The 26,722-nt window shown below is 39.4% G+C and overlaps 1 protein-coding gene across 2 annotated transcripts in view; it reads left to right on the forward strand.

Annotated features, from left to right (window-relative positions):
* The window catches only part of GAREM1 (GRB2 associated regulator of MAPK1 subtype 1), a gene marked incomplete at both ends in the record, with an annotated part of 211,800 nt that overhangs the window by 146,095 nt on the left and 38,983 nt on the right, over window positions 1-26,722 (forward strand). For both annotated transcript variants that reach the window (XM_080714495.1, XM_080714496.1), the window contains one exon: window positions 24,423-24,553. In XM_080714495.1, coding sequence (XP_080570621.1) covers window positions 24,423-24,553 — 131 coding nt within the window. The remainder of the gene's footprint in view (window positions 1-24,422; window positions 24,554-26,722) is intronic.

The following is a 26,722-nucleotide window of genomic DNA, read 5'->3' on the forward strand; positions in this document are numbered from 1 at the left end:
ATTTTTAATTATCTTATTACTGAATCCTGGTAATTAAAGTATTATTAATTGTATAACTGTTAATCAGAACATACATTCCCTTTAATCCCTACAACTGTCCCATGAGTAGATATCTCAATCCTCATTTTATATGTGAATAAAACTGAAACACAGAGAAATGTTCCTTTCCCAAGGTCACATTTCTACTAAGGGGCAAGGCTGAGATTCAAACTTGGCCTGTTCTAAAGTCCTAACAAGCTAAGATTCAAACCCGGCCTGTTCCAAAGTCTTACACTACCCTTATGTTGCTGGGGGTGAAATGTGCGTGGTGTGTGTGGGGAGAAGTAATTCCCCCACCACCACCACACAAACAGAGAAACAGAAAAACCGTGGATTCTTGTCCTAAGCTAAGAATAAGTATTCATCGCTTGGACCGTTGCTGAAAATTTAAAGGAGTTTATTAGAAAGATAGAAATACAGAAAATAGAAATACAGCCCCATGCCAAGATGGCATGAGGGGATGACTCGAATGAGTACACCAAAGGGCTTACACGTGTACCAGACTTTTTATACCCATGACCTCCATCTTGTTCGCTTGAATCTGACATAGTGAACCATCCCTGTAAGGTATCTCCCCTTAACCCTATAAGGTACCTCCCCCAGCAAGATGTGGTGAGGTGTCTCCTTTCATGAAGGGCAAGGTCAAACCCTGCCCCCCTCCTCCCTAGATCATCATGTAGATCTGTCTTTAGAAAGAGAAAGCCCTAGCTCTGCTTCCTAGCTCTCCTCTATTGACTTGTTAATTACTTTGGGCTAGATTGATTTACATTGGAATAGCTGCCTGTTTTTAGGCAGAAACCAAGTCCTCTCTTTATTCATGTCTGCCTCCATTTTAACACACAACTATTTTGAAATATACCAATTATTTTCTTTTGAAATATATTAATAATCAGAGCTTTCCCAAATCTTCCTAGGTCATTCCCAATACTGACACATTAATAAATTTTAAAACCCTCTTCCCAATACTAGTACACTTATCCTCTTCCTTACCCTCCTCTGCCTACCACCTCCCATTAGTATGAATTAGACCCAAGGAACATCTCACTAAACAAGGATGTGTTCATACTTACACAAAAATACTCAAATATTACATTATGTATTTCATACAAAGAATGACAAATGTCTTCAATATATGATGTACAGTCACACACTACATGTTTGACTGTAAAATTATAAACAGTACCCTAACTTACTTTCTAATCATTCTTTCTTTGGAATACATATTATGTGGTATCCAGTTTTAAATATTATAATTTGTTTTTATCAATACCCTTTTTATTGATTATTAGCTATCATCACCTTAATACAATTTTATGTATTTTTTGCAGAGCTAAATACTTAATTTCATCAATTATCATCCACACACCAGACTTTAATAAAGCTAATTTTGAGCCTCTCTATGAGCAGTAAACAAACATGAACACAATCCACTAATTATTTGTTTCTTTGAATTGGTAGGATATTAGTCACCACTTCTATTAAATATCTGTATAGGTTCTGAAATGCAGTGAGTTGAAAAGTGGCCTTCTATGTATCTCTAGTACTTTAAATATTTTGGTTTCTTTTTTAAAGAAATAAAAATTTTAGCCGGGCATGGTGGCGCACACTTGTAATCCCAGCATTTGGGAGGCTGAGACCGGAGGATCACAGTTCACGGACAGCCTCAGCTACTTAGTGAGGTTCTCTGCAACTCAGTGAGACCCAGTTTCAAAATAAAGAATAAAAAATAGGACAGGGGTTGTAGCTGGGAGGTTGAATGCCCCTGGGTTCCATCCCCAGACCGCAAAAAAAAAAAAAAAAAAAGAAAGAAAAATTAAAACCACCAAATGAAAAAGTGATCCCCTTAGTACAATGTCAGTGAACATATTTGCTAACCCGGTCACTATGGATCTTTTGAGTTTCTCCCAGTGGTTTCTGCTTAGTAGAAGTCTGATCTTACATTAGAAGCCAGAGTGTTTTTATTTGGTGTGTGTCTCTGTTCCCTGACAAAGTCACTCCTCTCTAAAAGTACTTTTACCCCCAGCCTTGTTTATCCCACCAGACATTCTTGCCAGAGCAGTCCTGTTTACATAACTGCCCCGCTGGATGGAATATTTTACAGAGCACCGCCCTACACATGCACTGCTGCCTGTTTAACATGGAATAGGGTCAAAACCTGAAAGGCACTAGAGAATGCCTGGTAAGCTACAGAAAGCTACTTCTGTCCCAAATAGAAGAGGAGGCATTTGTAGGGAAAGAAAGCCTGGGAGCTAGAACAGGGGGGGTATGTCAGCACAGACTAAAGAAAACAAAAGAAGAGAGTTGCTCCCTTTGTGAGGGGTGGGAGGAAAACTGTTTGCTGGTTGTGAAGGACAAAGGTATGTGTTTGCCATCTGAAAGCTGCTCAATCATTAAGCAGCTTAACAGAAACAAGCTGCAAGCCACAGAGCAACAGCATGGCTACTTGCTTCTCCATTTTTTTCTCTTTTATTTTTTTATTTTTTAAATATTTTTATTTTTATGTGGAACATGTTGAAAATGGTATATATTCAAACTATGCTTGGTACCCTCCCCCCCACCTTCCCTTCCCCCCTCACAATAATGAAATGAAAATGTTTCTTCTCATCAAAGGAAACCATCAAGAACCTAAAGAGAAAGCCTACAGAATGGGAGAAGATCTTTACCAGCCACCACTCTGATAGGGGGCTAATATCCAGAATATACAAAGAGCTCAAAAGACTCTACACTAGCAAAACAAACAACCCAATCAAGAAATGGGCAACTGAAATGAATAGACATTTCACAAAAGAAGAGATACAAATGGCCAATAGATACATGAAAAGATGTTCTTCATCACTGGCCATCAGGGAGATGCAAATCAAAACTACACTGAGATTCCATCTAACCCCAGTCAGAGTGGCAAACATAAAGAAATCAAACAACAACAATTCCTGGGCAGGATGTGGGGAAAGAAGAACTCTTTTACACTGTTGATGGGAGTGCAAAGTAGTTCAGCCACTATGGAAATCAGTATGGAGATTCCTTAGAAAACTGGGAATAGATCCACCATTTGGTCCAGCTATGCCTCTCCTGGGTATCTTTCCAAAGGGGTTGAAATCAGAGAACTACATTAGCATATGCATTCCTATGTTCATAGCAGCACAGTTTGTAATAGCCAAAATATGGAACCAACCTAGATCTCCATCAACAGATGAATGGATTGCAAAATTATGGGAAATACACATAATGAAATTCTACTCAGCTATAAAGAAGAACAAAATAATAGCATTTGCAAGAAGATGGAAGGAGCAAGAGAACATTATGTTAAGTGAGATTAGTCAAGCACAGAAAAAGAAGGGACATATATTTTCTTTAATATGTCCAAGCTAGGGAGTAGTGGTAATACCAGAGGAAATATGTGTTAATAGCATAAATACAACATGATTATCCTGGACACTCTCTACTGGGGCAGGGGGGGGGGCATGAGGCACAATGTAAATGTACACCACTCTCAATATGTTCCACATATAAAAAAGAAAAATTAAATAAAAAAAGAACTTTAAAAAAATAGACTTCCGGGAAGATAGCAACCGAGAAAAGCAGCGTTTATGAGCCCTGCTAAAACTCAATCTCTATTGCCACAAAATCAGCACTTATCATAGCCAGAAAACGCCATCAGCAGAGAAATAAAAAATGTAAACACAAGGGACAGAGGAAAAAAAAGACTAGAAGAACAACCAGAGACCAGAAATCAAGCCTGCAATGCAGCAGCGGGGCTGCGCCGGCACCATCTTCCCTCACAGCACCAGGATCCAGAGAGGAAAGGTAAACAAGGAGCTGAAGTGAGCAGTTGTGGATCATTCACATGTCATTCAGCAGTTCTTTCAGCGCAAAGAACGTCTAAAACTCCCAGTGGTCAAGCTCATCATGCCTTTCAGGGACTCAGAACAGAGCTAAAAACCAGAAAAGAAATACACCAGCCTCATGGCCGAGGGCGTAGCAGGGGCGCCATATTGCCAGCAGCTCCAGCCTCATGCCTGAGGGCGTGGCAGCGGTGCCATATTGCCAGCAGCTCCATATTGCCAGCAGATCCAGCCTCACAGCTGAGAGCGTGGCAGCGGCGCCATATTGCCAGCAACGACAGCAAGTTCAGCATGCCCTCGACAGCTCCTGATCAACACGCACAATAACCGTGAGTGAAATTGCGGCCCCTAAAGGAGAAATCCCTGTACTGCACACCCAGGGACTTTGATAATCTCCCTGGGTCTGAGATTTTGCAGTCCAACCCAGTGAAGGAGTAGCGGTGGCAGAGATACCACACCTTAGTCACAGCTCCCCGTGGGAAAACACCCAGCCCAGCACCCCCACGGTCTCACACAGCCTCGATTAACTTCCTGGGTCTGAGATATTCTGATATAACACAGTAAAGGAGTAGTGGCAGCTGAGAGTACCACAGACTAGAGATACAGAGCACCCTAAGTGAAGTCGTAGTGATCCAGGGAAGGCACAAACTTCTGAGATCATGGGAAAGAGAACAATAGAGCAATGAATACCCACAACCCCATATTATCAGAACCTGATAACACAGATTCAGAGATCTCCAGAAGATCAAATCAGGAATATAATGGTAGAAATAATACAGGAACTTCTAAAAGAATTTAGAGAGAGTCTAAAAGAAATAAAGGATGCAATCATTGAGGTAAAGGCCTCAATTCAAAGTATAAACAGTCTATTAGACCACATGGAGAATAGAATCTCACTCCTAGAAGAGGATCACTCCAAAAACAAACACATAATTTATAACTTAGGAAAAAAATCAGACAGCAGGAATCTGACATTGAAGAAATATGGGCCCATTTTAAGAGAGCTAACCTAAGAATAATCGGAATAGAAGAGGGAAAAGAAGGTGAAACCAAAGGGATCAACAATCTCTTCAAAGAAATAATAGCAGAAAATTTTCCAAACATAGAGCAAGAGATCGATACACAGGTCCAGGAAACTTATAGAACTCCCTTTAGATGGGATCAGAGAAGAGGTTCCCCACGCCACATACTTGTCAGAATGACCAATGTGGAAGCCATGCAGAGAATCTTAAAGGCAACAAAAACAAAAGGCCAAGTGACATTCAGAGGCAAACCAATTAGAATCACACCAGACTTCCCCAAACAAGTCATGAAAGCCAGAAGGGCTTGGAGTAACATATTCCAAACTCTGGAAAAAAAAAAAAAAAAAAAAAAACTTCCAGCCAAAAACTTCCTACCCAGCACAACTATCTATCAAATTAGATGGGTAAATAAGAAGCTTCCATGACAAACAGAAACTGAAGGAATTAATGTCTTCAAAAGCAGTGCTAGAGAAAATACACAAAGAGATTAGCTACAAAGAAGAAATAGGTAACACACACCAGAACCAGAGAAACAAGATTTTTCATCCAGCAGACAACTAAGCAAAGAAGAATATATTCATGTGTTTATTGGTTAAAATCTTTGGAGATTCATTATTTATTTTAGTCTTTTGCCTATTTCTAAATTGTATTGTTTGCATTTATTGTTGCTAATTTTTAGGATTTCTATTTGGAATTTTAATATACCTTCAGATATAGCATTTGGAAATATTTTACCCCATTCTATCAGTAACTTTTAACTCTGTTTACATTGTCTTTGGATGTACAATTTTTTTTTTATTTTTTAGGAAGTTTGTTTGTTTATTTTGTTGTTGCCTGTGCCTTTGAAATCGTATCTAAGAAATCACTGCCAATTTCAATGTTGTGAAGTGTTATGACCCAGGTTTTCTTCTAAAAGTTTATAGTCTTAAGATTTACATTTAGGTCTTTTATGTATTTTGAGTTAATATTTGTTTATGGTGTTAGGTAAGTGTCCATCTCTATTCTTTTTCATGTAATTATTACTTTACAACAATATTTAGTGAAAGAATCATTATTTCCTTCACCAAATGTTCTTGGAAACCTTGTCAAAAATAACTTGACCATATATGGAAGAATTTATTCTAGGCTTTTTATTTTACTCCACTGGTCTATATATATGCCTTTATAGCAGTACTATACTGTTTCAATTATTGTAGCTTTATAAGGTTTGAAGTCAGAAAATATACATCTTCTAGCTTTGTTCTTATTCGAGATTGTTTTGGGTATTTAGAGTTCATATTTCATGTTAGGATAGATTTTTTTCTGGGAAAAAAATGTATGCTAGTTTCACCTTAAAAAAAATATTCTCTGGTAAGAAAGAAAGCAAAAAGAAATATTGAAATGTTATCTCTAAGTGATCAAAAGTTTGATATCAGACAAATGAATCTGTTATGTGAGATTATCATTGTTAATTTTGAATGAATTGCTATAATATTAGATGTCAGTCACTAAGCCAAGCATGGGAAGGAAGAAGGGGGAGGGAATGGTGTGGGGTAGGGGTTAACTGGATGACGTGTGCACGTATGTCTACACACGTTTTTTATCCCATTATGATGTCTGAATACAGTGCACCAATTAAATAAATAAATAAATAAATAAATAAATAAATAAGACATTGTTGGTGGGATTGCAAATTAGTGCAACCACTTTGGAAAATAGTATGGAGAATCCTCAGAAGAATGGGAACGAATCTACCATTCGATCCAGCAGTACCACTTCTGGGTATCTACCCAAAAGATATCTAACCAAACTACCAAACTAATGCATGTGTATCTCTGTTCATAACTGCACAATTCACCATTGCCAAGCTATGGAACCAGCGAAGATGTCTATCAACAGATGAATGGATTACAAAACTGTGGAATATGTACACAGTGGAATTTTACTCAGCCACAAAAAAAAAATACAGTTGCGCTATTTTCAGGGAAATGAAATGATCTTGAGGACATTATGCTAAGTGAGATTAGTCAGTCACAAAAAGTAAGGAAACAGATGCTTTCCCTAATATGTGAAAGCTAGGGTAAATGGGGTCACAGGAGGAACTCCAGGTGAAAAATGAGATCCTATAGAGGAGCAAATAAGACAACCTAATTGTAGGGATGGGAGATGGGGAGAGGGAAATGCTTCAAAGCATTTGATGTACTTATTCATACCGAAGTCAACCACTAAACCAAGCATCAGAGGGAAGGATGGGGAGGGAGTGAGGTGGGGAGTGGGTCAGGGCTGGCTGGGTGATGTGTGCATTTATGCCTACACAAGTTTTTTACCTCATTATGATGTATAAATAGAATGCACCAATAAAAATTAAATTAAAAAAATAAATATAAAAAAATTAAATATTTTTATTTTTATGTGGAACATATTGAAAATGGCATATATTCAAACTATGCTTGGTATCCTCCCCCTACTTTCCCTTCTACCCTCCCAACAGTGAGTGTCCAGGTTAACCATGCTATATTTATATTTTTACACAAATTCAGATGTAACTCCTTCATTAATCAACCTCCGCCTTCTTTCTCTCCTATCCTTCCATTTTAGCTTTGGTGAGGTTTCTCTCCATTGTCTGGAGTCCTTTCTCTTTCTGTGCTTGGCTGATCTCACTTAACATAATGTTCTCCAGGTCTTTCCATCTTCTTGAGAATGGCATGATTTTGTTCTTCTTTATTGCTGAGTAGAATTCCATTGTGTGTATTTCCCATAATTTTGCAATCCACTGATCTGTTGATGGAGACCTAGGTTGGTTCCATATTTTGGCTATTATGAATTGTGCTCCTATGAACAATGAACATAGATATGCATATGTTATTGTAGTTCTCTGATTTCAACCCCTTTGGAAAGAGACCCAGGAGAGGTATAGCCGGGATCAAATGGTGGATCCATTACCAGTTTTCTAAGGAATCTCCACACTGATCTCCATAGTGGTTGAACTAGTTTGCAATCAAAAGAAAAAATCTGGCAAGAATTGGGAGGGGGTGGCTCTCTACAATGTAAAGCCTTTTCATTTTATGGGGGTTTCTATTTTTCTGCAGTTTTGACAGATTCCTAATAGGCATAAGACTCTAGCCCACTGTCACTGTAATGAGAATATATTTTAATTTTAATTGTGAGATAGTGAATCAAAATATTTTTATTTTATTTATTTATTTATTTATTTGTGTATTTATTTTTGGTGGTACTGGGGATGGAACCCAGGGGCTTTTCTACCTCCAGGCTATACTACCAGACCTATTTTATAATTTATTTGGAAACAGGGTCTCACTAAGTTGCTGAGAGCCTAAGTAGCTAAAGCTGGCTTCAAATCTGTGTGATCCTCCTGTCTCAGCCTCCCAAGTGCTGGGATTACATGCGTGCGCCACCATGCCCGGCGTGGATCAGAGTATTTAAAAGACAGCTTGTCATTTTAACAAAATGATTATACTTGGTGTTTCCCAGTCTTTGTGTTTCCAAGAACCAATTTCTAAGCAGGCACAGTTGGCCACCACACACACCTCCATTTATTTCTCCCCTCTGTATCACAGTTGTCCTACTGCCATCTCTTTATGTCAAATCTAGAATATCTTTTAAAAAAACAAAACAGGAATTGAACCCAGGGACAGTCTACCTCCAAGCTTTACTCACAGACCTTTTCATTTTTATTTGAAACAGAATTTTTCAAGATTGCTGAGGGTCTCACTAAGTTGCTGAAGTTGGCCTCAAACCTTTGATCCTCCTGTCTCAGCCTCCCAATTACTGGGATTACAGGCATGTACCATCACACCTGACTATAATACTTTTGATGCCTCATATTCTGGAGGAGTTTTTCTAGAATTAATATAAGGAAGTAATATTATTTCCTCTGTCCAGTAAGAAAATCAGAGTGATAGCTTGATTATGCTCTTTTTCATTGACAACAAATATATCTTGTCCCACACTTTGACCCCTCTCTGATAAATACAATCACTAAGCCCTTACTGTGTGTCACTTACTATGTTAAGCTCTTTATATGTACTTAGTCTTTATAATTAGTGTAATGTTGTTATTATTGACCTGTAAAAAAGCAAATGAGAATGTAGAAAGTTATAACTTAATTAAAGTTGCATGGTGAAAGAGGTAGCAAGGATTTGGACTCCAGAAGCTCATGCACTTGATTGCTGTGTAAAGATGTGGAGGGAAATGATAATCAAATCAATGATAAGCTGATCACTTTGTGCTGAGCCTTGAGAGCAGAGCATACCTGACTGTGGGGATCTCCTACCTTGGCTCCTCTTTGTATCAAATGCAAGACATTAAAGTCACCTTGCTTTATTTTATTTTAATATATATTATATATATGTAACTTTATTATGTATATATTTGTAGAGCAGTTTTAGTTTCACAACCAACAGAAAGGAAGATACAGAGCTGTTCCATTATGTCCTCTATCCCCATTTATACATAGCCTTCCCCATCACCACCGTCCCACACCAGAGTGGTATATTTTTTACAGCTGAGGAACCTGCTATTACCCTATGTCCATAGTTTACATTAGGGTTCATTCTTCATGTTTTATATTCTATGGGTTTGGACAAATGTGTAATGACATGTATCTACCATCATAGTATTATGAGAGTATTTTCACTGCCCTAAAAAAGCCTCTGTGTTCTACCTATTCATCTTCCCCTCCCCCTAATCCTCCCACCCTGTAACCAATAATTGTTTTTCCATCTTCATAGTTTTGCCTCTTTCAGAATGTCATACAGTTGGATCATATATGTGTAGCCTTTCAGATTGGTATCTTTTATATAATACTGTGCATTTAAGTTTCCTTTATGTCTTTTCATAGCTTGATCACTTTGTTATTTGTAGCTAAAGAATTTGATGGAAATGTCTCCCTAACCTTTCCAGAAATACAGTATAGGACCTATACAGTGTGTTTTTGTTTTTTCTTTGCTGGATTTCAATGCACTAAACCAGTGTTGGTATTGCAATTAGACAGTCCTCCCCCTACCCCTGGATAATTCAGTGTCTGTTCTGTGGCATACTTTTAAGAAACCATTTGTGTTTCTTTACATGGAGTTTTAATCACTTCACTTCTGGCACAAAGGTTAAAAACTAAATCTCTTAAAATCAAGGCACTTTTTCCTAAATGAAAACCACAGCTTGAGCAGCTGCTTGTATTATTGTCTCTCCTCTGTGGTCCCACTGGTGTGTGGGAGTTTGCTGTTGGGCTGTGGAAAAGGGAGTGAATAAGAAGCCAAGAATGGGGTCATGTTTCAGTAGAGAAATAATGGTGGAATGCTAAACTCCTTGAGTGTGCTCCTTACCCTCCCCAGTCTCTGGCCATGCAGTTGGCTTTCTTTTTCCTTTTTAAGTACTTCCATAACGCCTGGAAGAGAGGCATACATCATAAGAACCATAGTACTGAAAACGCCTAGACTACAACTTTGATTCTACACAGCATGCCCTCGTTTTTGCCTGTTGCTGTAAAATGACAGTGTAGCTTTAAAGCCTGTCTGTAGTACACATCCATATCTCATCCATCTGCGCTGGTGTGGCATTCTTTTCCTTTGTCTGGGTTAAAACCATGTCTGACTTTTAGTAATGTATCTGTCTTGTGTCAATTTCTGTGTCTTATTTCCTATTCTTATCCATTTGTTTCTACTTCTTTCCTCTCATTTTATCTTTCCTGTTCCCTATTTTTCTGTTTGGCTTTGCTTTCCCCTGGTGTTTTATGTAATGCAACTTAAAATTCAACAAATAAAAGTAAAAATTTTAATTTTGATGTTCTTGGTTTTTTTATGTAGATAAATAAGTCATTTAGGACTTATCGCAAATTGAGTTGCTTTTTACATATCATAATTTTGATGTTTCTTTAATATAGATTTTTTGATCCTTAATAGAACCAGCTGCTTTGCCCTGGCTGCCAGCCACAAGGCCAAACTTTACATATAAAGGTGGCTGGGTTCTAATTACACAGAATGGGGTAAATCCCCAGTGACTCCATTGATCTTCCATGCTTAAGTCAACCTTAAATGAAGATAAATTTTGTCATTTAACCAGTCATACTTAAATGAAGATATACTTTGTCATTTAACCAATTGCCATAGTCACATTGGGGATTAAATAAGAAAATCTGAAGAGATAGTACATAACCCTTCTCCTACTGACTTTTTGCTATCCTTTAAGTAACTTAGGCATGGCGTAGCCAGCACCTCATCCTGTTTTTCCCATTCTGATGAGGTTTTTGCAAGCAACATAGGTTAGAACATGAGTTACAATCTTGGATTTTCTACTGTCTTACTCTGACCAAGGCAAATTCTTTAACCTCTGCAGGCTCATTTCCTTCCCAGTAAAATCTCTGGTACTCCCTTCCACGTGTCCTTGGATTGTCGAATGGGGGGATGTGTGTGAGAGAGCAGGCTGTGATGAACTGTCCTGAGATGACTCTAGTCCAGAAGGTTGGGCACTATATTTTCTATTTTGTTTTCCCAAATCTAGAAGAGTCTCTTAAGAAGCTGGTCATTTGGCCTGTGATCCTCTCTTCTGATACTTTGCCTGTGCTAGCATTGGACACATTCCAGCCCTTAGAATAGGCAAGATCTATCATCCCTTTTACCATGTTTTTAGATTGAATACTTTTGCTTGGCTGTTCCCAAGCAGGACACTGTTACCAGCATAGATATTAAGTGAGCTTGCTTATAGTGATTATGCTAAAAGCTGTAAACAGTAGTCTTCTACTTCAGGTCCCTGATTTCAAATTCAGAAAGAGTAAAGTTCCTAGAAACTTGACTTCTCACCTAAATTTCTTGACCATTTCTTGATCAATATCCACCCACTTAAATCTAATATCATATAGATCAGTGACTTGATAAGCTTTTGGTCAGACTACATCTGTGCCCTCTCTTTCCCAAATACAAAGTAGTCCTTGGGTTAGTTGAGATTTTTTATTTGAAACCAGATGCATTTACATAAAATCTGGATCTTTCACCTCTGGGAATCAGAGGTACTAAAACTTAAAAAGTCACTGTCTCTACCTTTTTATCAGTTTTGCTAATCTGTAAGACTTTTCTGGTCCTGTAAGTATTTGAGTTTGTGGCTCCAAAAATATAAATTTTATTTTTTGCTTCTCCAACTCTTTAAAGAACTCATTTATTAAAGTAGTCTCTAATGTGGATGTAAACTCTGCTCTCAGAGAAGCAGAAGACTTGATTCTTGTTGTCAGGGCACTGTGGTCCAAGAAATTACTCAAAAGCAGGTAGAACAAATAGAGAATAACTGAACATTAAACGCTGGCAATAGCTATAAATGAAAACCAGTGTGGGCTAAAGTTGTCAGTGAATACTTTATGCATGATTCTGGACTTAAGCTGATCCTTAAATACATACCTTCATTCAGCTATCATTTACTAAGTAAAGTATCTACTGTGTGTCTTTCCCAAAGTTGGAAACGGAGAATTTTTTAAATATATGTTAAGGAACGGAGACTTAAAGGTGAATAGAAATCTCCTACTTTTTTAGAGTTTTATGTTTAGTTTATAAAAAGACATGTAGCCAGGCGTGGTGGCGCATGCTTGTAATCCCAGAATTTAGGAGGCTGAGAGAGGAGGATGCAGTTCACAAATGGCCTCAGCTACTTAGGCCCTTTGCAACTAAGTGAGATACTGTTTCAAAATAAAGAATAAAAAATATTCTGGGGATATAGCTCAGAGGTAGAATGCCCCTGGGTTTCATCCCTAGTACCACACACACAAAAAAAGATAGACATGTAAACAAATAAGGACTGTGAAATATATGTGCTTAGATAAAAAAAAAATTGTAGATAAGATGATGAGATGATTGAAGGGAATGTGATCAGTTATAGCCCTAGGATAAGCTTTTTTTAAAATAGGATGATAAGTGAATTAAACTTGGAAAATGAATGAATTAGCAAAAGCTGGGATAGAAAGAGGTATTCCAGATAGTGAGTTCAGCATGTGAAGAAGCTGAGTCTACTAGAGATGACTCTAGATGAGTCTTAGCATGATGAAAGGAATGAGAGCCAGATCTTGGAGGAGTTTTGTCCATAATCCTCATGCACCCCTTTTCCTCCATATCCACTATCTTCTGCTTCCACCTATGGTGCTGTAGCGGTTCACCTCCTGCACTATATGAACAGACTGCCAGGACATCTGATTCCCAGTAAATAGAAACCCCAGCAGTAGCTAGGCAGAAACAGAGTGAGGGAAAGGTCTTTGTGCTCTGTCATCTTCCTTCTCTGAAAGACTTCCCAGAGCCAGCTGCATCTCCCCTTCTCATAGCCACAGCGTGTACGTAACTTTCTCCTAGTAACTACTCCTTCCCTGTGTCTCATTAAGCCAATGGTGATGGCAGCTTCTCTTCCAATACTGTCCCCAGGTTTTCACTGTGGTCCCTCTGCAATCACCTGCACCATTATCCATAGCCTCGTTATAAATAAATCTATGTAAATTATCCTAATTTGAAATATGACTAGATTGTGGTATTTATTAGTAAGAATTAATAGTGTGTGTGTGTGTGTGTGTGTGTGTGTGTGTGTGTGTGTGTGTGTATACGTGCGTGCTCCTGTTGCTGGGAATTGAGCACAGGGGCATTTCTACCTCCTACACCTCCAGCTCATCTATATTTCCAGCCCTATTTTATTTTTTTTATTTGGAAACAGATCTTTCTGAATTAGTGAAAGCCTCACTAAGTTGCTGAGGCTACCTTTGAACTTGAAATCCTCCTAGCTCAGCCTCCCAAGTACTGAGATTACAAATATGCACCACCATGTCAGGCTAGATTGCAAATTTAAGCAATGGTATGCGAAATGGTTCCCTGTAGTGGAGGTCTAGATGCAAGGCAATCAACTGGGAAAATTGGCCAAAGCAAGATATGATATTGTTGGAAATATATAGATACGTAGATATAGAAATGAAGTAATTGGTATACAAAGGGAGTAAAGTTAAAATAGATACCTGATGGGTGAAAAAATGACTTGGGCAGCTGTTTGATTCAAGAAATAAAAGATGAATTTAGTTCTGCATATGTTAATTTTGAGGTCTTTGGGGGAGAACCATTGGAGATGTGTATTAGGTATTAGACCAGTGTGGAATTCAAGAGAGATCTGACTGGCTTGGTGGTCTTAAAGCCAAGATTATAGAGGAGGACACACAGAAGAGCTGAGAGGGTGAGAGAAGAAGTAAAATAAGAGGAAGCTGATTATGTACAGAACTTACAGTGTCACTGAAAGGATCTATAGTTTTTCACAGTCTGAGGAAATAGCATAAGCGAAGGTAAAGAGAAGATAATGAGTATTTAGTGCACATATGGTGGCAATATGTTTGCATAAACTGAGTGGAGACAGATCACGGAGAGACCTAAAAGCCCAAGCAGAGAAGCCCAGGCTTGATAGTTAGAGATTAAAGAGCTATTACGTATTTATTCATTCTTCTGTAAGTGTGTGGAGCACTCAGGTTCTTCAGAGGCAAAGACTGTCAGAATATCTGAACAAAGTGTGAGAAAATGATAGTTAACAGCCTCAGTGAGAAGATCCAGGGATTTGATTGAGAAGGAGACTTACTTTTCACCCTATACCCTCTAGTACCATTTGAATTTTTTATTAATTAAATAGTTTAAATGCTTTACATTACTTTTCTCTTTTATATATTTTTATTTCAAAATAGAATTTTTCTCTAAGTAATGGAGCACCTACTTAGCCATGTACTTGCCTCAGCCATGTACCATAGCCTGCTTATATTGACTTTTTTATTTTTTTTTATTGGTGCATTGTAGTCATACATCTTAATGGGATAAAAGGCTTGTGGAGACATACATGCACACATCATACAATTAGCCCACACCCAATCCCCACCCCATTCCCACCCCATCCCTCCTTCCCATGCTTGGCTTAGTGATTGACTTTGAGATGTTTAAGTAAATCATGTGCGTTACATTACTTTAAGGAAGCTAAATATCATTCACTGCTGATGAAGGGTTTAGCCAAATGAGTCCTTATACACTGTCAGTAGGAGTGGACACTTACATAAACATTGTAAGAGGCAAAATATTGTTTCTGATGTTCATGATAACACATGATAATATAAGCATGTTTTCTACCTGTCAATTCCACTTTTACATTCCATGCCTATAGAGACTCTAGTAGCCTAGCCTACATACAACAGAAGATAAAACCACAAGGGTATTTGTGATGTAGGTCTTTATTGTAAGTAGAGATTCTTACCCAGATTTGTTTATTTGCTTTCTTTTGGTCCTGCTGCCATTCTTATTGCTCTTCCTTTTTTTCTATTTTATCATTTCATGCTGATTTCTGCAGTGTTTTTCTCTTCCCAGCAATGAGGGAGACCTCAGTAGAATGTTGTTCCCTTGAGTTCTGGACCCACAGATGGATGCTAGAGGCCTCAGTTTTCATTTAGATTTTTATTATTATTTATATGTATAAAGTAGACCACTGTGCTGAAGGAATGGAAAACAGTAAAACCATGGCTGTAAAAGATTTGCCATGAACATGCCCCGTGCCAGCAGTGATGACGACCAGTGGAGCATAAATCACAGGAAGCTCCTTTTCACCAGCAGCACAGAATGGGTTCCTACTGACCAGTGACCATAACCTCCCAGCCAGTAGCAAGCTTGACAGACCTCCACCATCTCTAACTCTCCTTCTTATTTGATAATATTCATCCCAGCACTCTGGTTTTCTCCCCCTCCCCCCTCCCCCTCTCCTCCTCCTCCGCCGCTTCTTCTTCTTCTTCTTCTTCTTCTTCTTCTTCTTCTTCTTCTTCTTCTTCTTCCTCTTCCTCTTCCTCTTCCTCTTCTTCCTCTTCTTCCCCTTCTTCCCCTTCTTCCCCTTCTCCTCCTCCTCCTCCTCCTCCTCCTCTTCCTCCTCCTTCTCCTTCTTCTCCTTCCTCTTCCTCTTCCTCTTCCTCTTCTTCCTCTTCTTCCTCTTCTTCCCCTTCTTCCCCTTCTTCCCCTTCTTCCCCTCCTCCTTCTCCTCCTCCTCCTCCTCCTCCTCCTCCTCCTCCTCCTCCTCCTCCTCCTCCTCCTCCTTCTTCTTCTTCTTCTTCTTCTTCTTCTTCTTCTTCTTCTTTTCTTTTGCAGTACCAGGGATGGGACCCATTATACCTCCGAGCTACACCCCTAGCCCTCTTTGTATTTTTGAAACAGGGTCTCACTGAGTTGCAAAGGGCCTTGCCAAGTAGCTGAGGCTGTCGCAAACCATGACACTCCTGTCTCCACCTCCCAAATTCTGGGATGATAAGCATGTGCCACCATGCCTAGCCTTGACTTTCTCTTTTTAATTAGCAAAATTTGTTTCTATGTTTTATTTCTGACAAGCGGCCTTTTTCTCTAAGTAAATGATAAAGTATTATAGTATCACCCTTGAGCATCATATGAGTTCCAGAAATTTAGATTCCAGAAGGTTTGGGGGCCTCTTGGCTGTGCTTAATGTGTTGTCCATTATGAGGTAAATCACTGAGGGACATGTAAAAGATGGATATTCTCAACATAATAATTATAAACTAAAATTTAAAAGTAACCCATGAAATACAGCATCCAACTTTGCCATCTAAATACTACCTAAAATTTATTTAAACTGTAGTTAGTGAGCATGTCACCGGGATTGGATTAGTTCCTGGGAGTTTCAGGGCCCTGCAGATGGACCAGCTCTCACAGCAGAAACATTTTATGAAATCATCAAAGCTGTTGAAAGACAATGCAGCTTCCTCCCTCTCCAAGAACAGAGTTCGACAGTAACATCTCAGAACAGATGTTTCCACAATCTCCAAATGTTTTTATTTGGTGGCACAAAGGACTCCATTATTCATGAAATGGTCTGTTAAAAAATTAGTTCCTTCACGTGGGGACTGTGGGAATATGTGTGATATAAATTGATTTCACTTTTGGCAGGGGACTGGCGCTTAACTCATCCAGCCTCCAAGGTTGGACTCCAGCAAGTTCCCATTTGCAGGCCACAGCAGTTGTAGAGAACATCTCCCAGGATATGTAAAGTTGGCTTGTCAGAAGAAAAAAAAAAATAGAAGCCAAGTAAAAATTCATAAAAATTTGATCTTATAAAGCACAGTGAGGAAATGTGGGCATTTATGCTGGCTGGGTATTTGCATTATCCTCCTGATACAAGTCCACTTCCAGAGCTTATATTTGTTGAGCTTAGACATTTAAAGGGAAAACTACAATTCTAAGATAAACATGGACAGTTTGCGGTTAGGCTATGGTTATAGGTTCCTCAAGAAAGAGCTCAGTATGACTATTTAGTCATGTGGAATGAAAGGACTGGTTGCTCTCGCTTCTCAGGTCCAGTTTTGCCACTCTTCTGGTCTGCACTTCCATCCCATCCAGTAGGTCGGAGATCACCAAACTGGGCCTAAGGGCCACATCTGACCCGCTGCCTCCTTTTGTAAATAAGGTTTGCTAGGATCCCAGCTGCTCTCATGCCTTTGTGTGTTGTCTGTGGCTACATTTGTACTACATCGCTGGAGACAGCCCACAAAGCATAAAATATTTACAGAACAAGTTTACCGGCCCCTGTACTAGGAAGTTGTCTGTGTACCATGACCCTGCTATGTGAAAAAGACATTTGAAAGGTTTTAGCTATTACAATTTTAAAGTATTTGTGGGACATAAGAAATGCAAAGTAACTAATTGTTCTTATATCATTAACATATCACAGGAAAATGGTTAAAAATACATGTATACAGCATGCAAAGTAAGATCTTCCAGAAGAATTCAAGGGGGAAAAACCTATGAAATGAGAGCTTGTTTTTCTGATATACAGCATGTTTAAATATTACAAATTAAAACACTTGGTCATATCTTTTTCTTTTCATCTTTATGCATTGATTGTTCTTGTTACAATTTGTTGTCAGTGCTCCCCACCAAGTTTGTGATCTGGATTGAGATGACAAACATAGGTGAGACTGCAGAGCTCAACTTTGACTCAGTGGCCAACCAAATATGATGATTCGTCTTTGTGCCAAAATGTATTTGAGACATATAATGCAAGATCATGGATACAATAGGAAAATAATTTTTTTTCGGTACTGGGGATTGAACCTATGGGCATTCTACCACCAAGGTGTGCCACCAGTTCTATTTTTTAATTTATTTTGAAACAGGGCCTCACTAAGTAACTGAAACTGGCCTTAAACCTGGAATCCTCCTGTCTCAGCCTTCTAAGTACTGGGACTACAACTTTGCGCCACCATGCCTGGCTGGAAATAATTTTAAAATGTTTAAAGAACAAGAACCCAAGTTAGGATAAAAGAGGATAGAGGAGTTAGATCAAGAATCCAAGGCTCTTATATGAACCGAGATATCAATTGTTGTGGCAAATGGGACAAAAAGAAAATGTGGATTCTAAACCTCATTTTATGTAAAGAAATGACCGACAATGTCAAGAGTTAAAAAATTATACACTGGCCGAGCATGATGGCGCACACTTGTAATCCCTGCGCTTGGGAGGCTGAGACAGGAGGATCGCACAGGTTCAAAGCCAGCCTCAGCTACTTAGTGAGGCTCTCATCAACTTAGTGAGACACTGTTTCCAAATAAAATATAAAATAGGTCTGGGAGTATAGCCCGGAGGTAGGAAGCCTCTGGGTTCCACCTCCAGTACCACCAAAAAAAAAAAAAAAAAATGTACACTGGACTTGATACAAAGCAAAAAATATAAAATATCTCATATTACATTTAAATGTATTGGCCTCAATAAAGTATTACTAAAAATTCACCTCTTTCCTTTTATGTTTTCAATGTGACTACTAGAAAATGTATATAAAAAGTGAAACATCTTCCAGCCACTTGAGTGTTTGGTGTACTTACATAGTCCTCTTCCCATTTTGGAAATATATTTCCAAATATTGATATTCTTAAATATCAATCACAAATTTAAACTCATGCTCTTGAAGAGTTGATTTACAATTTTTCATGAAACTATGCCTAGTTTAATGATAGGTAGCTTGATTTGTGTTCAGGTTCCAAATCTATAATTTCTTTTCTTATTCATTTAACAAATTAAAAAACATAAATCACAATTGCAGATAATTGGAAATGTTGGCAAATATCCGACATCTCTGTCAGATGTTTCTGGCAATTCCATCCAAATGAATCCATAAATTTTACCTCCCACTGACAACTTCTTTTGCCCCCTAATATACCTCACCACAAGGATGAAGGATTATCTGTTTTATCGTGGAAGATATTTTGAAGTGCTTATCTAACCTATTATTTGGTTGGATTTGGTCCCCAAAAAAAATATTCTTGAGGTTGTCTGCAGCATTTGTATAATGGTTTGTAAGTAGGTCACTCTGCTCTGCTGCTTTGGAGCTAACTCCTTCATCAAAGCCTGTGACGCACTGACCTCTCAGTGTTTTTTATTGTCTTTCTCCCCACCCAGGACCTTGTGCCCCTTCCCAGACGGGCAGCGTGGCTCCTCACTGCGTGCATCCTGATTCTTCCCTTTGCTTGGCCACTGGACAGCAATAGCTGAATCCAAACTTACCTACCTCCTGCTGCCCCTATGCTCTTGACCTTGGCTGGGCTTTCTGGTTTCATTTTAATTCATAACTATAAACCTCAGTGGGAACTTAAAGCTGCCCAGCTCCCTCAACCTTAATCAGTTATTTATTTAGGTACCTGGGGATTGAACCCAGTGGCATTCTACCTCTGAGCTTCACCCTCAACCCTTTTTTATTTTGAAACAGGGATGGTCTCACTAAGTTGCTGAAGTTCTTGCTCTAGCCAAGGCTGGCCCGAACCTATGATCCTTCTGTCTCAGATTCCCAAGTACTGGGATTACAGGCATGTGCCACCACACCCAGCTCAACCTTATTTTCAACTGATGCTTCTTCCAACTTTGGCTGGAAAAATCGAAGCAATAAGATGCGTTGCTTCAATAGGATACAGTGCGTACAGATGTTGTTACCCACTGATGCTACCCCTAGCAGCAGCTGGAGGTAAACTGCTCTGTCCCCACCCCAGTCTAAGCAGCCCTCCACTCTGGTGGCCGATGTGTGCTCTGTGTCTGCCAGCAGTAGCTCTCTAATCATGCCCACCATCAGCTTGTCCCCTCTGTTGGCCATTCCTGTCAATATCCACTCTTACTTCTCCTGTTGTAGCAAGGACAAGGCTCCCACTCCCACTCCACAGCCTCCCTGTGGTCACCACACCCTTTGTAGCAGTGCTCCCTGACATCCTCTGGTGGCCATTCTTGCCAGTCACAGTGTCTCCCGGCTGGGTCTCCCTTGAATCCAGTTCAGTCGGACATTTGGCCCAGGCATTCCATAGGTCTTCCAGAAGTCCTCAGTTAAGTCCTGTAGTTCTCAGTCTTTGTCTCACTGTGCCATCAGCAGCATACCCGGCACTCTGACTCCTTGAAGCACTCTGTCACTGGCCTCTGGGGCACCGGCTCCTGCTTTGCCTCCCACTCCCCCGGCTGGCCATTTTCCACATCCAGGGACTTACACCTGAGGCCTCTTCTCTGTCTGCACTCACATCGTGGTCCTCATTAGAGTCAGGGCTGACATCAGTGGGTAACATCTGTATACACTGCATCCTATTGAAGCAATACATCTTATTGCTTCAGTTTTTCCAGCCAAGAGTTGGAAGTAGTATCAATAGCATCCATATGCTAGTGATTCCCAGGTTTACTGTTTCCAGCCAGACTTCTCTTGACCTCAACATTTATATGTCCATCTAAGGGCTGTGGTGCTGTATGTCAGATTTACCTCTCCAGGTGGGCTCCTGGTCCTCCCCTTCACCTGCCTCATCTCAGTTCATGGCGGCTCTAGTCCCCCAGTTGCATAAGCCAGATTCCTAACACTTTCTTGCCATTCCCAAATCTCTGCCATCCCCAAACCCTGCCATCCATACCTGAATTATTGGGGGAGGCTAGTGTTTTTGCCTCTATACTGTATCCTTCTACAGATTTTGCAGCTTGGAAGCTAGAGCCTTCAGGGGTGAAATCCCTTCTCTTCTCCCACCCCACTTCTATAGCCTTCTCACTTCCTCATATGTACATTTTATTCACTTACTGTAGTTTCTGTTTACCTCCTGCTAGGCTCTAACCTTCAGGAAGATAGAATTCTTTTTTTGTTTTTGTTTTTTTTGTATTGAAGATTGAACCCAGAGTCACCTCGGAACTATATCCCCAGGCCATTTCCATTTTTTTTAATAGTCTTGCTAGGTTGATGAAGCTGGTTTCAAACCTGTAATCCTCATATCTCAGCCTCACAATTAGCAAGATAGATTTTGTGTCTATTCTATTTATTGATGAATCTTCAGCATCTAGAATAATGCTTCCACTTAGTAGATACTAAAAAATGTGTTGAGAATATGAATGAATCTCCCCGTTTCTGCCTCATGCCCCATAGATGCATGCTGAGAGATAAGCCTCACGACAGCTTTTCACTCTTTCAAGTTTTTCAAGTTTTATATCACAGAGTTCAGAAAATAACTACAAGAGCACTGCACTTGGCTGGATTACATATGTGTTACAGCAGTTTGGGAAACTGTCCTCAGGGATCTTTGTTAGACCCCTGGGAATAATTCCCCGAAACCACCCCCCCACCAAAAAAAAAAAAACGGAAAAACCGCAGGTTCTTGTCCTGAGCTAAGGATAAATACACATTAGCCCAGACTCTTGCTGAAGATTTAAAGAAGTTTATTAAAAAGATAGAAATAAGCCGGGCATGGTGGTGCACGCTTGTAATCCCAGCATTCGGAAGGCTGAGACCGGAGGATCGCAGTTCGCGGACAGCCTCAGCTACTACTTAGTGAGGTCCTCTGCAACTTAGTGAGACCCTGTTTCAAAATAAAAAATAAAAAATAGGGCAGGGCGTGTAGCTTGGAGGTGGAATGCCCCTGGGTTCCATCCCCAGACCCGCAAAAAAAAAAAAAAAAAAAAAAATAGACATACAGAAGACAGTTACAGCCCCATGCCATTCAGAAATGGCACGGGGGTGGGGAAGTGGTTTGAAGGAATTCACCAAAGATACAACATGTGGACCAGACTTTTTATACACATGACCTCTATCTTGTTCACGTAATTCTGACCTAGTAAACGTCCCTGTAAGGTACCCCCGCCAAGGTGTACTTTCCCACCTAGTGTCTTTCACAAAGGTCAATCCCCTCCTTCCATCCTAGCTAGATTATGTAGATCTGTCTTTAGAAAGAGGAACTCCTAGCTCCCCTCTCCTATAGACTTGGTAATTACTTTTAGCTAAGTCAATCTAAGTTTCAATAGCTGTTTGCTTCCTGACTAAGACCAAGTCTTTGGCAGATTTGCCCCTCACCCAGTTTTTGAAATATCTTAATAATTAGAGCTTTCTCAAATCTTCCTAGGCCATTCCCAATACTGGTACAATATGGGTGTTTTTAATGTTAAACTGAAAACAATTCCCCTAAAATTGTAGCATCAGTATCTATCATGAATATTGAAAATGCCATAGGAGGAACTTTAGACAAAGAAGGAAAAACCATAGATGAGCAAATAAGGCGACCCAACTGAGGGTGATGGGAGAGGTGAAGAGGGAAACCCCCAAATGTACATGATGTACATTCACAAACATCAAAGTCAATCACTTGGCCAACATGAGGGGGAGGGAGGGGGAGGGAATGGGGTGGGAATTGAAGAAGGGCTAAATGAGTGATGTGTGCATGCATGCCTCTACCCCATTAAAATGTATGACTACAGTGCACCAATAAAAAATAAAATTGGTATTGATAACTTAAAAAAAAAAGAAAATGCATGGATCATGTAGTATAGCCTTGATGTTTTTAGGACACATTCAGAGTTTTTCACAAATCCTCCAAGTTGTGTATACCACAATAGTATATTTACAAACGTGGATTTCAGTCTAAAGAAAAGAAGGAAGCCACATGGAAAGAGAGCTGCCATACACTGGCCAGGCTCAGCTCTGGGAGGAAGCTCACCTCGTAGCCCAGCCACTCCATGCAGGGCATACTTGCCCCTCTGCAGTGTCACATGTCACTAGGGCTCAGGAGCCCTCAGTCTTTCCTATAGATTTTTTTTTCTTTCTTTCTTGGTTCTAGAGTTTGAACCCAAAGGCATTCTCCCTCTGAGCTACACTCCCAGCCCTTTTTCTCTCTTTGTATTAAAACAAGGTCTTAAACCCAGCATGGTAGCACACACTTGTAATCCCAGCATTGGGAAGCTGAGACAGGAGGATAGTGGATCAAGGACAGCCTCAGCTACTTAGTGAGGCCCTTTGCAACTCAGTGAGGCCGCTGTTTCAAAATAAAGAACATTTCACATATATCTATCTATATATCTATCTATATATATCTATCTATATATCTATATATCTATATATATATCTATATATATCTATCTATATATCTATATATCTATATCTATATATATCTATATATATGTGGCTGGAGGTGTAGCTCAGAGGGAGAATGCCCTGGGTTCCAGGTTCCATCCCCAGTACCACCCAAAAAAAAAACCAAAACAAAACAAGGTCTTGCTGTATTGCAGAGACTGTTACTTAACCAGCAGTACTGAGATTATAGGCATATGCCACACGTGGTTCCTCATATATTCTTGAAACTGAGAATTTCAATTCTGTGAAAGTTAGGGTCCACTATATTATTTTCATTTTTTTTATTTATGTAGTATTAGGGATTGAACTCAGGGGATTTCTACCTCTGAGCTATACCCCAGACCTTTTTTTGTTACTATTATTTGTTTTGAAATGAGACCTCACTAGATTGCTGAGCGTCTCACTAAGATGCTGAGGCTGGTCTCCAACCTGTGCTCCTGTCTCAGCCTTCCAAGTACCGTGATTACAGGTATGTACCACCAACCCCAGCTATTTCATGTGTGTGTGTGTGTGTGTGTGTGTGTGTGTGTGTGTGTGTGTGTGTATGCGTGTGTGTGTGTGTGTGTGTGTGTGTTTCAATTCTGGGGACTGGACCCAGGGCCTTTTGTATACTAGGCAAGTGCTTCACCACCAAGCTACATCTCCAGACCTTGTTTTATTTTATTCTTTTTTACATAGTAACTTAAAATTTTCAGTTTTGCCGGGGCTCCTGGGCCCTGGTTTTAGAATATAATGTGCATGGGTGTTTTTACAACTAAATGACAAAGTAACTTAATGAGCAACGATTTATCTGAGTAGATTTTTACTTTGAGATCAAATGAGAAGTAAGAATCCATTGTGAGTGATTTGGGACCTAAGATAATAAAGTATAAATGTAAACATAAAAGAAAAACTGTACCCTTGTTTTTATTTTTAAGCTGATATTTTAAAACGTGTGTGTGTGTGTGTGTGTGTGTGTGTGTGTGTGTGTGTGTGTGTGTTATATTCTAGTTTAACAAAACCTTCTGCTGTGAGAATTGTTTTTTCAAAGATGATGAGCCTGGAATCTTTGACGAAGAAGGGTTGGCAGAAAGAGGATGCTGTCTCCACGGTGACAGCTGTCTGCCGTAAACAGCTCACATCTCTTCTGTTTATCGTGTCTTTTAGGGCAATTCAAGCTGCTGGAACAAGACAGAGATATAAAGGAGCCAGTGCAATATTTCAGCAGTGTGGAGGAGGTGGCTAAAGCATTTCCTGAACGTGTGTACGTCATGGAGGACATAACGTTCAACGTGAAGGTAATTCCTGAAGAACCACATATTTATACACTCCAGAGTAATTTAACTTTCAGGTTTTTGTGTACACAGTGCATGCCTGTCTGTGCCCCCGGGAGGGCTCCATCCTCTCAGTGGTAAGTGTTAACAGCCCAAACTGCACTCACTGTGGAGCCCACTGACTCCTGACAACTACTCTGTTCATTAGCATGATCATTTGTTAGAATTTTAAGCTGATGAGTTCAAAAATAAGATTGATAAGATTACTAAGACAGATAAATGATTTTTTAAAATTTGAACTTGATTCCCTAATATGTAACAGTTGTTTGACCAGATCTTGGAGGTGGGATATTATACCCTTAGGAGCAAAAGAGACATGTGATGAAATGAATACATGACACTTAGTAAAAGAGAGAAAGAAAAAGAAGTACCTCAGCCATCTTGTACTCCATTAAGGTATATGACTACAGTGTACCAATAAAAAAAATATTAAAAAAGAAAAGGCTCCCTGAGACCAGCATTTGTTCGTTCCATTCTTTGTGAACTATCTTCTTCAATATACAGGGAGAAAATTAAGATATAGACTCATGCCCAGAAAAGAGTTATGTAGTGTTGCTGTGCTTCATTCTTCTTTTCTTCTGATTTTCTCCCCCGCCCTCTCTCTCGTGTGTGCGTGTGCGTGTGTGCATGTGTGTGTGTGTGTGTGTGTGTGTGTGTGTGTGTGTGTGTGTGTGTAGTACTGGGGATTGAATCCAGGGGCATTCTACTTCCAGGTATACCCCCAGCCCTTTTTATTTTTTGTTTTGAAACAGTCTTGCTAGGTTGATGAAAACTCACTACTTGCTGAGACTGCCCTTGAGCCTGTGATCTTCCTGTCTCAGCCTCCCAAGTACTCAGACTGCAAGCATGTACCAGCTTCCCTGGCATTCTTAAAGGGACAGCACACTTTCCTTCCCCTGTTGAGGGAACTCCTTTGACCAGACCTGCTATGAAAGCAATGTCATCAACTAGATCCAATCACATCACCTACATGTCTGCTGTGTTTTCTTTAGCAACACCACAGTTACCCTAAAACACTTCAGAAAGTGTTCGTGTTAAAAGAGTTTCTGGTTTAACCTCACTTCCACAGGAAGTCCATGTAAGTCACATTCTCTGAGCATTTCAAGACTTAGGGTGCAAGTTTCCTGTTTCCTAGACATTCACTCTGTGAACCACAGGCTGCTTGGTATCTTGGCCCAAGAGTGCATCAGGGTCTTTGTAAAGGCCAGGATGCCCAGGCAGCCTCCCTAGTGTAGACGTGGTGCTACCCATTTTGTTGGCTAAGCCAAGTCATTTTTTTCTTCCAGTTCTAACCTATAGATGCTCCAGTCTTTGGTTTTATTATTAGAGTGAGATTTTATATTTAGTAAAATTTTACTAAATAAATTCTACTTGATTACAAGAATATTTATATAGTTTTCTACTCCATCAGTGACCAGTATACAAAAAGAAATAATTAGTCACACGGAAAGCCTAAGAACATGTTCTTCATTTTTAAACTTACCAATATTCTTTGATTCATGGGAACTTAAATTTGTCTTAGTTCATCTATCTATTTGTGTGTGTGTTTTGGGTGGTACTAGGGATCAAACCTAGGATCAAGCACGCTAGGCAAGTAAGTAATCTACCACTGCACTGTACACCCAGCCCCAGGGATTTAAATTTCTCCTTAAAACCTATATTTAAAATTACCTAAATGAAAAACTTTGTTTAGAAAGGAAAGATAATACTTTTAAACTCTTTTCCAAAAATATGTTATCTGCTAATAAATAATGAGAAGTAAAATATTAAATTTATTAAATTTATGATTCTTAAGATTTTCCCCTAGTACTGAATTCAACATTCCAGTTTTTGTCACATATTGTTCATGTACAGTATTTTAAATATGCCTCTAGCATATTTTATGTAAATTTCATATTAAATAAATAGTGATTTAAAAGATAATACTGAAACTCGTGTTTTTTTGTAGTGTTTAGTAAATAGAATAACATGTTTAAGTGTTCATTAAAATGTGTGCAATAGCCAGACATGGTGGTACATGCCTGTATTCCCAGCACTTGGGAGGCTGAGACAGGAGGATCGCAGGTTTGAGGCCAGCCTCAGAAACTTAGCAAGACCTTGTTTCAAAATAAAAAAAAATAAAAGGGCTAGGAT

The sequence above is a fragment of the Muscardinus avellanarius genome, assembly GCF_963383645.1.
Source record: "Muscardinus avellanarius genome assembly, chromosome: 17".
NCBI lineage: Eukaryota > Metazoa > Chordata > Mammalia > Rodentia > Gliridae > Muscardinus > Muscardinus avellanarius.